Raw genomic sequence first — 13,632 nt, 5'->3', positions numbered from 1 at the left:
CTGCTGAAAGACTAGAGTTCCTGCAGGGCAACATCAACTCCTACTTATCAACTCTGGCAGATATTTGAAAATCGCCCAGGGGCAGGAAGTGGCCTCATTCTCCTAAGTAATGGGGAGGTAATTCTACTCACCGGTATGCCACCACTTTCAGTCTCTGGCTAGCACCCAAGTGGAATGAAAACTCCCTGTTTACTGCTTCCAAGAGGAACTGATCACCACCTCTTTGGGGTGTCTTCTTTGCTCATGATGATCGCCTTAATTGTACTTCCTCATGCACAAAAGTGGGGCCCCAACCCTCTTCCTTGGCCACAGCTGATTGAACCATGATTAGACACCTGAACACAGGTGGGCAAATCAGATTCTCCCTTCTGGGAATTTGGAATTGGGACCAAAAACCAAAAAATAACATTTAACAAAACAAGCATAAATAAGTAAAGGGGGATAGAAAATTATTACTAATTAATTAACATAACTGACAGGCATTTTAGGCAAAAAATATTTGTTTCTTCCATTACACTCCACATCAAAAAAATTTTGAATGCTTTTAGAGGCTGGGTGCGGTGGCTCACACCTGTAATCCCAACACTTTGGGAGGCCGAGGTGGGTGGATAACTTGAGGCCAGGAGTTCAAGAGCAGCCTGGCCAACATAGCAAAACCCCGTCGCTACTAAAAATACAAAAACTTAGTCAGGCATGGCGCATGCCTGTAATCCCAGCTACTCAGGAGGCTGAAGCATGAGAATCGCTTGAACCTAGGAGATGGAGGTTGCCGTGAGCCAAGATCGCCCCGCTGCACTCCAGCCTGAGCAAGACTCTGTCTCAAAAAAAAAAAAAAGACGCAAACGACAGAGAGAAAATACTCACAAAGGACTCATCCAGAATATTTGAAGAATAAGACAAGCAAAAGACAACAAATAGAAAAATGGACTTAAGACTTCAACAGAGGATACTGAAATGATCAATAAACACACGAAAAGATGTTTGATTTCATTAACCCGCAGGAAAATGTAAATTAAAACCACAATAAGTTATAATTACACACAGCAAAATGGATAAAATGAAAAAAAGCTGACAATATCAACTGTTGGTAAGAATGTGGGACAACCAGAACTCTCTCTCACTGATGATGGTGGTGTCAACGGCTGGCCACTTCACCATAAAATTTTTAAAAATAATTTTTAGGAGCTCTGTTACTGGTAGAGGGTGTCCAGGTTCTTGGCATTTTGAACAAAGAATTGGACAAAACGCACAAAGCAAGGAAAGAATGAAGCAACAAAGCACAGATTTATTGCAAACCAAAAAACACTCCCCAGTGTAGGAGGGGTCCAAGCAAGCAGCAATTATAGAATTTTCTGGCGTTGGCCGGGCGCGGTGGCTCAAGCCTGTAATCCCAGCACTTTGGGAGGCCGAGACGGGCGGATCACGAGGTCAGGAGATCGAGACCATCCTGGCGAACACGGTGAAACCCCGTCTCTACTAAAAATACAAAAAACTAGCCTGGCGAGGTGGCGGGCGCCTGTAGTCCCAGCTACTCGGGAGGCTGAGGCAGGAGAATGGCGTAAACCCAGGAGGTGGAGCTTGCAGTGAGCTGAGATCTGGCCACTGCACTCCAGCCTGGGCGACAGAACGAGACTCCGCCTCAAAAAAAATAAATAAATAAATAAACGCCAGAAAATTCTTTTTTTGGTTTTTTTTGTTTTTTGTTTGAGACGGAGTCTCGCTCTGTCGCCCAGGCTGGAGTGCACTGGCCGGATCTCAGCTCACTGCAAGCTCCGCCTCTCAGGTTTACGCCATTCTCCTGCCTCAGCCTCCCGAGTGGCTGGGACTACAGGCGCCCGCCACCGCGCCCGGCCAGTTTTTTTTTTTTTTTTTTTTTTTTAAGTAGAGACGGGGGTTTCACCGGGTTAGCCAGGATGGTCTCGATCTCCTGACCTCGTGATCCGTCCGTCTCAGCCTCCCAAAGTGCTAGGAGCACAGGTTTGAGCCACCGTGCCCAGCCTTCTGGCGTTTAAATACCTCCTAGAGGTTTCCTATTGGTTACTTGGTGTACACCCTATGTAAATGAAGTAGTGACCAGCGATCAGTCTGATTGGTTGCAGGAGGGGACCAATCAGAGGCTGAAGTGAAGTTACGAAGTTTTACCTTATGCAACTAAAGAGTTGGCCTGCCACCAGCCTGATTGATTGCCCGAGGACACCAATCAGAGGTACTTTCAATTTTTCATCTGCCACCCAGAAAAGCCGGGGTTGCAAAGGGATTAGCTTCTGGTCCTTTTGTTACTTGGGCTGGAAAGCTGGGATTTTCCTTTTGATTTAGTTCTAGGAAGTCAACCTGAATCGGCCTTAGGTTCCCTGTCTCCAGACCCTATTTTCCTGCCTGGTAACTTTTAGGAGATTAATACCTGCCTGCAGACAATTTACTCGTTTAACTTTCACAATGCTCCTGAGGCAGCAAGATCCTGGAGAGGCAGAGAGCCTCTCAAGGTTTTTAGGATGAATATTTCCAAGTCTGAGTTCACATAAGTTAAATAAATGTAAGCAGTATTTTTTTTTTTTTTTTTTTTTTTTTACATAAGTGGCTGCTGGAGTGGAGATGGGAATGGGTAGGACTTTAGCCGCTCCAGTAGCCATTAACGCCCCACCCTGGTTATCCTAACAAAATTCGGTGTATTAAAAAAAAAAGTTCTTAATATATAAACATGACCTCAGCCATCCTATATATACATCAACATAAGAAAAAGGTCCTGTGCTTTCTATGGGAACAGCTTAGGTATCCCAGCCCCGGTCCTTCTCCAGCCCCCTTTGCCATCAGATCCTTGTCTTCTAGAACCTACCACACCTGAGTTGTGCCTGAAGGCCGGTTTGGCCTGTTGACTCCCGGTTTTGACTCTGGTGATTCAAGCGACTGGAACTAGAAGCACCATTTAACAACATTTCGTAAATCATTAGTTCTGAGGTTGTTATGACGACGGGGCGTGGCAGTCCGGCCTCACCTGTGGCAGCAGCTTAAGTCCCTGCCCTTCTGTAGAGCACACTTCACCGACAGCAGGACTCAGGTTTTATACACCGGCAAGTCTCTACCCGCCATTGCTTACGTGCACAGAACCCAACCTACCAGGTTTAAACGATTTCCAGTCACATACCTGAGCCACCACCACCTTATCCTGAAGGGATTTTTGGCTATAATGCGAATCGATTGACCGAACATTTATTTACTTACTCAAGACACAAACTAAGAGATGGGGTGTAACTGATTATCTGTTAATTTAGTCAATAATATGCCAGCATTGTGCAGGGAATTACAGGGAATAGGAAAAAGTTAAATTTGTGTAAATCATCAGATTGAGTCATTTTCCTACTTTAAAACTTCCATTTTCTTGCAGTATTAAAAACCAGACAACAAGCACCTGGAGGAAAAAAATCCCCTTAAAATTAGTTTCTATTTTTAATTTGTCTTCAGTTATAAAATTTATTTTAAAGTTATACAAAAATGAGGTGGTTGGACTGTGGAGTTATGTCTCTTAAAATGTTATTTATCCAATGAACAAAAACCGAGGAGCCACTCACACCGCAACTCCTGTTACTAGCAAATTCTGCACCCTTGTAAAACCCTTCCTTCTCGCAACGCTTCTTTACAAACATCGCGAGAGCAGAGCGGTCTCTTGGGCGCACCCCGTCGCATGTTCAACCCCACCCACTTCCTGCCTGACGATCTCCTTACGTCAGCGGTGCGCTGGAGCGAGTGAGCAGCGGTACCTAGGGCGGAAGTGCTCTCCGCGGAAGTGATCGCTGTGCGAATCGTGGGTGGGATGGCCGCGGGCCGCCTGTTTCTAAGTCGGCTTCGAGCACCCTTCAGTTCCATGGCCCAGAGCCTACTCGAGGGCGTTCCCTTCTCCAGGGGCCTGCACGCGGGGCGCGGGCCCCGAAGGCTCTCCATCGAAGGCAACATTGGTAAGGGCCGGAAAGCGACTGCCAAGCCTTGGCCTCCGCCACGCAGGTGACAGAGGCTGGGAAAGGAGCTGGGCTCGGAATGGCCCGCGTCTGATGCGGCCGGCCTCTCTGGGCTGCGAGGAGGGCCTTTCCCCTCGCAAAGTGCACTGTGGATCTTTGCCGCCTTGATTTTTAGAGTATCGGGCCTCATTACCCGCCCACAGGGACACCTTTGTTGGGGCATAAAAGCCACGCAGTTAGTGGCTAGGACAAGAATTTTATTAGCTGTTTGTAATAGATCGAAATTGAAGCGACAAGCGGGTGCAGTTTATTTGTTCTCCTAGATAGGGTTGCCATATTTAGCAGAAATTAAAAATAATATCCAGTTAAAATAGAATTTAAGATAACGAATAATTTTTAGTGTGTGTCCAATGCAATATTTGGGGCATCCTTACACCAAAACAACAACGAAATCACTCATTGAAAGTTCATATTTAACTGTGTCCTGTATTTTATCTGGCAACCCTATTCTAAGAGAGTTCCTAAACTTAAGTCCTTCAAATACCACATTCACAGTTTTTGTGCCTGTGCTAGTTGCATGATAATTTCTTAAGGCTTTTCTTAGAAGAACCTCACTTTTTAACTTAAAAACATGTATTAAATTAAAAATAATTTTGTTACAAGAATGAGACCCAGTATCTTGAATAAAAAGTAGTCAAAAAGCAAAATGAAGGCAAAACATTTCAATTTAATATTAATAAATTCTGACTTGATACTTTTACCTGCCAAGGTACTGAGCCCTAAAAGGGGCTTAGCAAGTGTTGAGTACTGAAGACATTCTAGCAGCAAACTGACAATTTCTTTTTTTATTCATTCAACAAATCACCTTTTGAGCCACTTCCATATGCCAGCACTGTTCTTGGCCTGGAGAATACAGCTGTGAATAGAAGAAATAGAAATCTCTGCTCTCATGGAACTCAAGTAGGGAGAGATAGACAATAAACAACACGAATTAAGCAAGGTGAACAATATGTTAGAGAGTAATGAGTATGATGGAGAAAAATCAGGGATGAAGAATTGAGGGAAGCTTTTATTTTATTTGAGATGGAGTGTCACTCTTGTTGCCCAGGCTGGAGTGCAGTGGCTTGATCTCGACTCATTGCAACCTCAGCCTCTCTGGTTCAAGCGATTCTCCTGCCTTAGCCTCCCGAGTAGCTGGGATTAGAGGCACCTGCCACCACACCCAGCTAATTTTTGTTTTATTATTAGAGACAGGGTTTCACCATGTTGGCCAGGCTGGTCTTGAACTCCTGACTTCAGATGATCCGCCTGCCTCGGCCTCCCAAAGTGCTGGGATTATAGGCGTGAGCCACCGTGCCTGGCCGAAGTTGTCATTTTAAATAAAGTAAGCAAGGCCTCACTGAGGTGACATCTGACCAAAAAACTGAAGAAGGTGAGGGAGCAAACCATGTGGATACCTGGGAGAAGAATCTTCTAAGCACAGTGAAAAGCAATTGGAAAGGCCCTGAGGTGGAAAGTGTGTTTGGGGAATAGGAGGGAAGTTACTGTGGCTGAACTCGAGTGAGCAAGGACGGTAGGGAAATGAGGGCAGAAGCCCAAGGGTTGGCCAGATTTTTATAGGCCTTATCATGGGTTTTTAATCTTACTGAGATGGGTAGCCATTGGAAGGTTTGAGGAGTCAAGCGACAGTTTTACTTAGATTATAAAAAGATCACTGTGGCTGATATGTTGAAAGTAAAGGGTGTTAAGTGGTATTGCAATAATTATGGTATGTTGGACCTTTGTGAAAGTGGTGAGACATGATTGGATTCTGGTTATACTTAGTTATATGTTAACAAAAATTGAGTTACATTTTAAGTAAAATTTAACAGTGGAAGTGGTGAGAAATGATTGGGTTCTAGTTATATTTTAAGGTAGGGCCAATTGGATTTGGTGACAGGTTGAGTGCAGAGTGTAAGATAAAGAGAGGGGCCAATGATGACTCCAGTTATTTTGACTTGAGTACTTGAAAGATAGACTCCTGATTTTCTTTATTTCCTCCTTTCCTTCTTTCTCCCCTCTCTTCCCCTCCCTTGGTGGGGTTTTGCCCTGTTGCCCAGGCTAGAATACAGTGATGCGATTGCATCTCACTGCAGCCTGCCTCCCAGGCTCAAGCCATCCTCCCACCTTAGCCTCTTGAGTAGCTGCAACCACAGGTGTTTGCCACTATGCCTGGCTGATTTTTTATATTTTTTGTAGAGATGGGGTCTCACTGTATTTCCCAGGCTGTTCTTGAACTCCTGGGCTCAAGTGATCGTCCTGCCTTGGCCTCCCAAAGTGCTAGGATTACAGGCGTGAGCCTTGGTTTTAAGCATGTTAGGTTTTTACATGCCTATTAATATCCAAGTAGAGGTGTTGGATAGGTAGTTGGATATGTAAGTTCAGAATTAGGGTCTTCCTGGACTGGAGCTGTAAATGTAGGTGGTACTTAATGCTAGAAGACTATGTGTTGATGGAAAGGACTGAGCCCTGGGCATGCAAATATTATGAGACTGGGGAGGTGGGAAGGAATAAGCAGAGACAGAGAAGGAATGCCCACTGAGACAGGAGAAAAAAACAGAATGATATCCTGGAAGCCAAGTGAAGAAGGTGTTCAGTGGGAGGGAATGATCAGCTGTGTTATACTGTTTAAGTAAATGAAGGTCTTTGGTGAACTCGAACAGTTTTAGGAGTGTTAGGAGTGAAAGCCTAATCCGTATAGGTTCAAGGAGAATGGGAGGTGAGGAGAGTGGGTTAAGATAACTGGAAGTTTTTAGAAAGGGAAGTCATGGGGTGGTAGCTGAAATTAGAAGACGGTATGAGAGTTTAACATTTTAAATTTTCTTTTCGTAAGAAGAATTAGAGCAGGTTTGTAAGTTGACGGAAGTGGTCTAGTAGAAAGGAGGAAAACTGGTAAATTGGGACAGAGGATAGAATTGCTGGAGTGATTTTTAAGCAAGAAAGAATGGGATCTATTGCCCAGTGGGAAAGAATTTAGCCTTAGCTAGGAGCACAATTCGTCCCTAGTAACAGGAGTGATAGCAAAATATATGAGCACCAACTTGAGTGGGTGTGGTGGGAACTTGGGAAGATCTTTTGGTTGTGTCTTTTTTTTTTTTTTTTTTTTTTTTTTTTTTTTTTTTGTGAGCCGGAGTCTTGCTCTCTCCCAGTCTGGAGTGTAGTGGCGCCATCTCGGCTCACTGCAAGCTCTGCCTCCCAGGTTCACGCCATTCTCCTGCCTCAGCCTCCTGTGTAGCTGGGACTACAGGCACCTGCCACCACGCCCGGCTAATTTTTGTTGTTGTTGTTGTTTTTTTTTTTTTAGTAGAGACAGGGTTTCACCATGTTAGCCAGGATGGTCTCAATCTTCTGACCTTGTGATCTGCCCACCTCGGCCTCCCAAAGTGCTGGGATTACAGGCGTGAGCCACTGCGCCCAGCCTGGTTGTATCTGTTTTCAGCGTGAAATAGGAAGAAAGGTCATCAGCTAAGAGTGAATGTGGAGACACGACTTGAAATACTCTAGTGAATAAGCAAGAGAAATGTTAAATTGCTGGGTACCATTTAGGACCCACTTTGAGTTAGTGGTCATGAATTTAAAGTGAGACCAGTCACCATGGCTGCGTGTTTTTCTCCAGCCAAATCGGAAACATCGAAAGGAATGGGAAAGGAGAGTCCTGCTATTTGCCTGATGATGTTATTATTTAAATACGTTTTGTACTGTACTTTGAGAAACACACCCCTAAAGGAAGCTCTGTCCTCAAAGCCCAGAGAGAGAACAGGGTATATATCACAAAGTAACTTAGGACAGGTCTGACCTTTGCTTCTTAACCTCAAATTTCTCTGCTTCTTTCTTGCTTTCTCATGCAACAGAGGCTTACTGAGTGAGGACTAAGACTCCACTCTCATGCTAAGCATAGCAGTGAATAGGTTACAGTTCCTGTCCTTCAAGGAGCTCACAACCAAATGGGAGAAACAGACTTGACATAATTTTCTTTTCTTTTCTTTTTTTTTTTTTTGAGACAGTCTCACTCTGTCACCCAGGCTGGAGTGCAGTGGCACAATCTCAGCTCACTGCAACCTCCGCCTCCTGGGTTCACGCCATTCTCCTGCCTCAGCCTCCTGAGTAGTTGGGACTACAGGTGCCCACCATCACGCCCGGCTAATTTTTTGTGTGTTTTAGTAGAGATGGGGTTTCATTTCACCATGTTAGCCAGGATGGTCTTGATCTCCTGACCTTGTGATCCACCAGCCTTGGCCTCCCAAAGTGCTGGGATTACAGGCGTGAGCCACCGCGCCCCTCTGACTCGACATAATTTTCATACTGTGTGGTGAGATCCGTGGTTGGGCATGGAAAGCCAGAATCTCTGGGGTAGGAATTCCCAAGAGGAAGAAGAGGAAAAAGTATTTCAAGCATAGAAAGCAACATGTGCCAAGGTGGTGAAGCCTGAAGAAACATATGCAGTTTTTTGTTTTTGTTTATGTTTTTAAGACGGAGTCTCATTCTGTCACCCAGGCTGGAGTGCAGTGGTGTGATCTCATCTCGCTGCAACCTCCACCTCCCAGGTTCAAGTGATTCTCCTGCCTCAGCCTCCCAGGTAGCTGAGACTACAGGCATGTGCCATCATGCCTGACTAACACATGCAGTTTTAATGGAAGGGAAATAGTTGGATGTGCCTGGAGTTGAAGGGACCTGTGAAAGCGTGACAGAACAAGAGATTGGAAGGGTGGGATTTGCCATATGTCGAAGAGCCTTGTGGACCATGCTAGTTTGTCCTGTTGGCAGTGGGAGGCTGTTGAACACTTGAAGCCAGTGTGTGCCATGACCAGATTAATTTTAAAAAGGAAACTGTGTAGGATGAGAAAGAAAGCTCCACAAAACAGGCACTTTCTTTGTATATTTTGTTTGCTGCAGTACCCATAGTGCCTTGCATCCAGTTTGTTGGATGAATGAATAGATGAATTGGAACAGAGTTGAGTCTGTGCACTAGTTTTGTGGCTATTGGAGTAATTGGAGGGAGGAAAGATGCAGGCCTGAATAGAAGAACTGGAGAGACAGAGAAGTGATGGTGTGAGAGAGATTTTGGAAGTGGGATTGACAGGATGTGGTGGCCACTTGGAGGCGAGGGATGAGGAGGAGTAGAGGAGGGTGACACTGAGGTTCATCAGGAATAAAGGGAATAAAGGAAGAGGCGGTCTGGGGAGGGTAGAGTGATATGTTTTGTATGAGGTTCCTGTGAGACATAGAGGTGTTCTGAGACAGATTGGAATATATGCCTGAAGTCAAGAGAGTCTGGAGATGGGTGCTGAGGTTTCAGATGTGGAAGTTGTTGACTGGCGGGGCGTAGTTGTTGAAGCCTTGGAAGTAAATGCAGTTGCCCCAAAAAAGGGTGATGCGAAGTGGAATGGGGGAACCTAATCTGACTCTTTTTTCCTTTCATCTCCCACTACTCTTCATCACCCCACACACCCTGATGACTCTCCCTAGACAGAATTAGTCACTGCCTCCTCTGTGGGCTGACATAACATTTTGTACCCACAACTGCTGCAGCACTTGAGTTCTGCTGAGCTTGTTTGCACATTCACCACCTTCCTTGGGCTCTGACCACTCAGTGTGCTGTTCATCTTTGTATTGCTGACACCTAACGCCCGCTTTGACCCAGTGTACTCAGTACTGACCAGATTCTTGAATCCTGTGCTGTGATATCCATGTGGAAGTTAGGCATTGGTACCCACACAGGGAATATACTAAACTGCTTTTTAAATCAAGAGTGAGCATCTTCTCTAATCACAGGTAACATCCTCAAGCAAATCAGATTGAGAGCACCCATTCAGGAAACCTGAACAGGGAAGGTGAACCCCTGTCCTAACCAAAATTAGGTATGTTTGGAGGGGGTTTTCTTGTATTCCTTCTGCTCTAAGTCCTGTTATTCTGATCCTGAAGGTGCAGACAGTGGCATGTAAGGAAAATTGATCAGTGAAGTAGCAACTAATGGCATCTAGCATGACTTACGAAGATATAAGATTATAAGATGTGTGATTGAAAGTCAAAAGCTTGGTACCTAGAACCCCTGAAAATCTAAAACATAAAACACTTAGCCTCTCTTCTAAGACTGTTCATCCCTACAGTATATTATCATCTTCTTGTGATTATCTTACGATTACAAGCCTAAATTGAAGAAAAGATTGCTGTATGAAATCTCACTGTCAGTAAGTCATCTCAGCATTTTTACTTGATGTTCAAAGACCCAACCAGAGAAGAGGAAACTCTTTTGCACTTTTCAATCAAGAGACTTAAACATAAAGCAGTAGAGGGCTTCCCTAATAACATGTTTCCTCCAGCATTCAAAATTAGTGACTTCACATCACTAATATGTGTCTTTTACTTATTTTGAGTATAAATGGTTGGGGAAAGAATCCTTGGGAAAAAATAGCCTATTTATATCAAATACTGTGTAGTGGATTCTCTGTGCCTGTGACTCACCTCCTTTCATCCATCTATCACTGTTCTCATACTCAGGATGCAAAGGTTCAGTCTCTGTCTTTAAAAGTGAGCTCCCAGTCTAGCTGGAGGGAGTGATGAGTGAACAAATAATTACAGTGTAATCCTTTGGTAAACCAGAGCAGGCAGTAATTAACTCTGCCTAGAGATGAAGTGGAGCTGGAGAGAGTTCAAGGAGGCTTCGCAGAGAAGGTGGCAGTGGAAAGCTGAATCACCTGGTAGGCAAGGCAGGGAGGAGGGGATGCCAGATCAGTAAGAGTCTTTTGTGCTAAACAGATGAGTTTGGATCATAGGAAGGTGTGAGGAAGTTTTTTGGCCTCTTTTTTTTTTTTTTTCGTAAACAGTTTTTCATGAAAAAAAGGCATCAAAGTAAAATGTATTAAGTTTTTTCTAAGCCTGCTGACTGATTTTTATTAACTTTGCCTAGAATGCTTTTAAGCTTAGAGCCTGTGTGATCCTGAGTACTCTGTCTTGGGGTTGGAATATAACTTGAGGGCAAGCTCTCAGCCTAGATCATCATTTCAGTTATAGTACCTACCACTTGGTAGCTACTCCATAAACATTTGTTGATTGAATGAATGAGTAAGTGAATGAATGCAGCATCAAATACAGTATCTGAAATAAAGAGTTTAATTTTTTTTGGAAGGATTTTTTTAGAAAGACATTAGACAGTTTTATATGTTCTGACTGTTGGATTTTGGTAAAAGATTTCAGAATTGGATTTTTTTTTCTCATGTTTTTCATCTTGTTCAGGAGATGAAAATGCCTAGAGGTGATAAATATAGGCTACTGTGAAATACAACTGTATTAGACGTAAAATAATGGGATCTGTTATTTTGGGTATTACATCATATGCTATCTTACTACTAGATTTTAGCATTACATAGCTATGGTAGGCATTGTCAGTTTATAGAAAATTTTGTGGGGGGAAAAAACCATGCCTTAGGAAAAGATGAGTGGTAACAACAGAACTCTCTGGCCCAGCTTGTGGAATGAGAATCGTGGAGCTAATGAAAATCAACATGTTGAAGTAATATACTCTTAAGAAAGTACCTTCCACCTTTTTGAAAGTCCTGGCAATATAACAACAGAGAACACCGGTGGCCAAGGTCCTAAGGGAAGGTTTGATGCTGCTTGTAAGATCCGATACCTTCCAAAATTCATAATACTAAGAGTATATTGAAAGATAGGCCGGGCGATGTGGCTGACGCCTGTCATCCCAGCACTTTGGGAGGCTGAGGTGGGCAGATCACCTGAGGTCAGGAGTTCGAGACCAGCCTGGCCAACATGGCGAAACCCTGTCTCTACTGAAAATACAAAAATTAGTCAGGTGTGGTGGCATGTGCCTGTAGTCCCAGTTACTCGGGAGGCTGAGAGGCTGGAGAATCAGTTGAACTCAGGAGTCAGAGGTTGCAGTGAGCTGAGATAGCCCCACTGCATTCCAGCCTGGGCAACAGAGCAAGACTCTGTCTCAAAAAAAAAAAAAAAAAAAGAAAGATAACAGCAGTGGCCCGGTGCAGTGGCTCACGCCTGTAATCCCAGCACTTTGGGAGGCCAAGGCAGGTGGATCGCTTGAACTCAGGAGTCTGAGACCAGCCGGGGCAACATGGTGAAACCCTGTCTCTGCCAAAAATACAAAAATTAGCTGGGCATGGTGGCACACACCTATAGTCCCAGCTACTCGAGAGGCTGAAGTAGGAGAGTCACTTAAATCCAGGAAGCGGAGGTTGCAGTGAGCCAAGATTGTGCCACTGCACTCCAGCCTGGGCGACAGCTAGACTCCGTCTGATAAACAAACAGTATATTGGGCAGGTCAAACATACTGGACCAGCTACCCAGCAGGCTGAGGTGAGAAGATCACCTGAGCCCGGGAGGCAGAGGTTGCTGTGAGCCAAGATCGCACCACTGCACTCCAGCCTGGGTGATAAGAGAGAGACCCCCATCTCGAAAGGAAAGGTAGCAGCTAAGCTGGGATCTAACTAAATTGCAGTAAGTCTGAGATAATGATATCATAAGAGATTGACTGAAGAAGTAGGCTTTCTCTAGACAGGGGTGTTCTGATCACTAGGAGGAGGCCTCTGAAGCAGTGGAGAGCCAAACACCACCACTCTTACGAACACCCTGTGAACACCTTGAAACATTTGTCAAAACAGACAAAAAACACCCCAGCAGGAAGGAAAACAATGTATATTATGAACAGGTATCACAGCACTGAGAAAGTTATACTGTGTCTGGCTTTAATAAAAACATATAACTTTGAATTATTTTTTAAAGTAATTATTCCACATCTGTGGGTGGTACCTGGCACAGCTCAGTTCCAGTGGAATTAGTTTAAGAAATACTGCCCTGTAGTGAATTACTCAGGCTCTCCAAGCCCCAGAAACATGGATGGCACAGCTCTTAGGACCTTTCACCACCATTTACTGTCATTGTATGCTGAAGCTGCCTTCTGATTACTAAACTGGCTTTCCAGAAGCCTTGGAATGGAGAATGGAGAATGGGTTACAGAGTACCCTGGGTGTTAGATGTTATTGTTCCAGTCATTGGAACTGTGTATTTCCTGTTACATCTAATTTGTTGGCATTCCAGAATTTATGTGTTTAAATTGCATGAGTCAATTTCTTGGAGTCCTGACTGCTCTTAGATGAACTAATAGTGTCTGACCTCAGAGCCCTTCCTTTCCATCTGCAACAGTTTTTTTAAGGTAATTGTTTTTAACTTTTAAAAAATATAAGTAATTCTGGCCAGGTGCGGGGGCTCACGCCTGTAATCCCAACACTTTGGGAGGCCGAGGTGGGTGGATCACGAGGTCAGGAGATCGAGACCATCCTGGCTAACACGGTGAAACCCCGTCTCTACTAAAAATACCAAAAAATGGGGCCGGGCGCGGTGGCTCAAGCCTGTAATCCCAGCACTTTGGGAGGCCGAGACGGGCGGATCACGAGGTCAGGAGATCGAGACCATTCTGGCTAATATGGTGAAACCCCGTCTCCACTAAAAAAAAATACAAAAAAAAACTAGCCGGGCGAGGTGGCGGGCGCCTGTAGTCCCAGCTACTCGGAAGGCTGAGGCAGGAGAATGGCGGGAACCTGGGAGGCAGAGCTTGCAGTGAGCTGAGATCCGGCCACTGCACTCCAGCCTGGGTGATGGAGCTAGACTCCGT

The 13,632-nt window shown here is 44.6% G+C and overlaps 1 protein-coding gene and 1 long non-coding RNA gene across 9 annotated transcripts in view; both read left to right on the top strand.

The window, feature by feature from the left end:
- The first annotated feature begins 2,108 nt into the window (after positions 1-2,108).
- The window catches only part of DGUOK (deoxyguanosine kinase), a 35,874-nt gene continuing 24,350 nt past the window's right edge, over positions 2,109-13,632 (top strand). For 7 of the 8 annotated variants that reach the window (XM_077959405.1, XM_028832372.2, XM_077959399.1 and 4 more), the window contains exon 1: positions 3,740-3,950. Coding sequence is in view for 5 of the 8 variants with exons in the window: in XM_077959399.1 (XP_077815525.1) it covers positions 3,809-3,950 (142 nt within the window). In the remaining 3 variants the exon portion in view is untranslated. Of the gene's footprint in view, positions 2,207-3,739; positions 3,951-13,632 lie in introns of those variants that run through there. The other variant, XM_077959400.1, reaches the window with a different exon arrangement.
- LOC144333731 (uncharacterized) lies at positions 6,496-11,420 on the top strand. The gene is made up of 2 exons (XR_013402697.1): positions 6,496-6,881; positions 8,566-11,420. It is a non-coding gene; the product is annotated as an uncharacterized LOC144333731 (long non-coding RNA).

Source organism: Macaca mulatta, chromosome 13, assembly GCF_049350105.2.
Source record: "Macaca mulatta isolate MMU2019108-1 chromosome 13, T2T-MMU8v2.0, whole genome shotgun sequence".
Classification (NCBI taxonomy): domain Eukaryota; kingdom Metazoa; phylum Chordata; class Mammalia; order Primates; family Cercopithecidae; genus Macaca; species Macaca mulatta.
The sequence above is the reverse complement of the archived record's forward strand: the minus strand, read 5'-3'. Positions and strand labels throughout refer to the sequence as shown.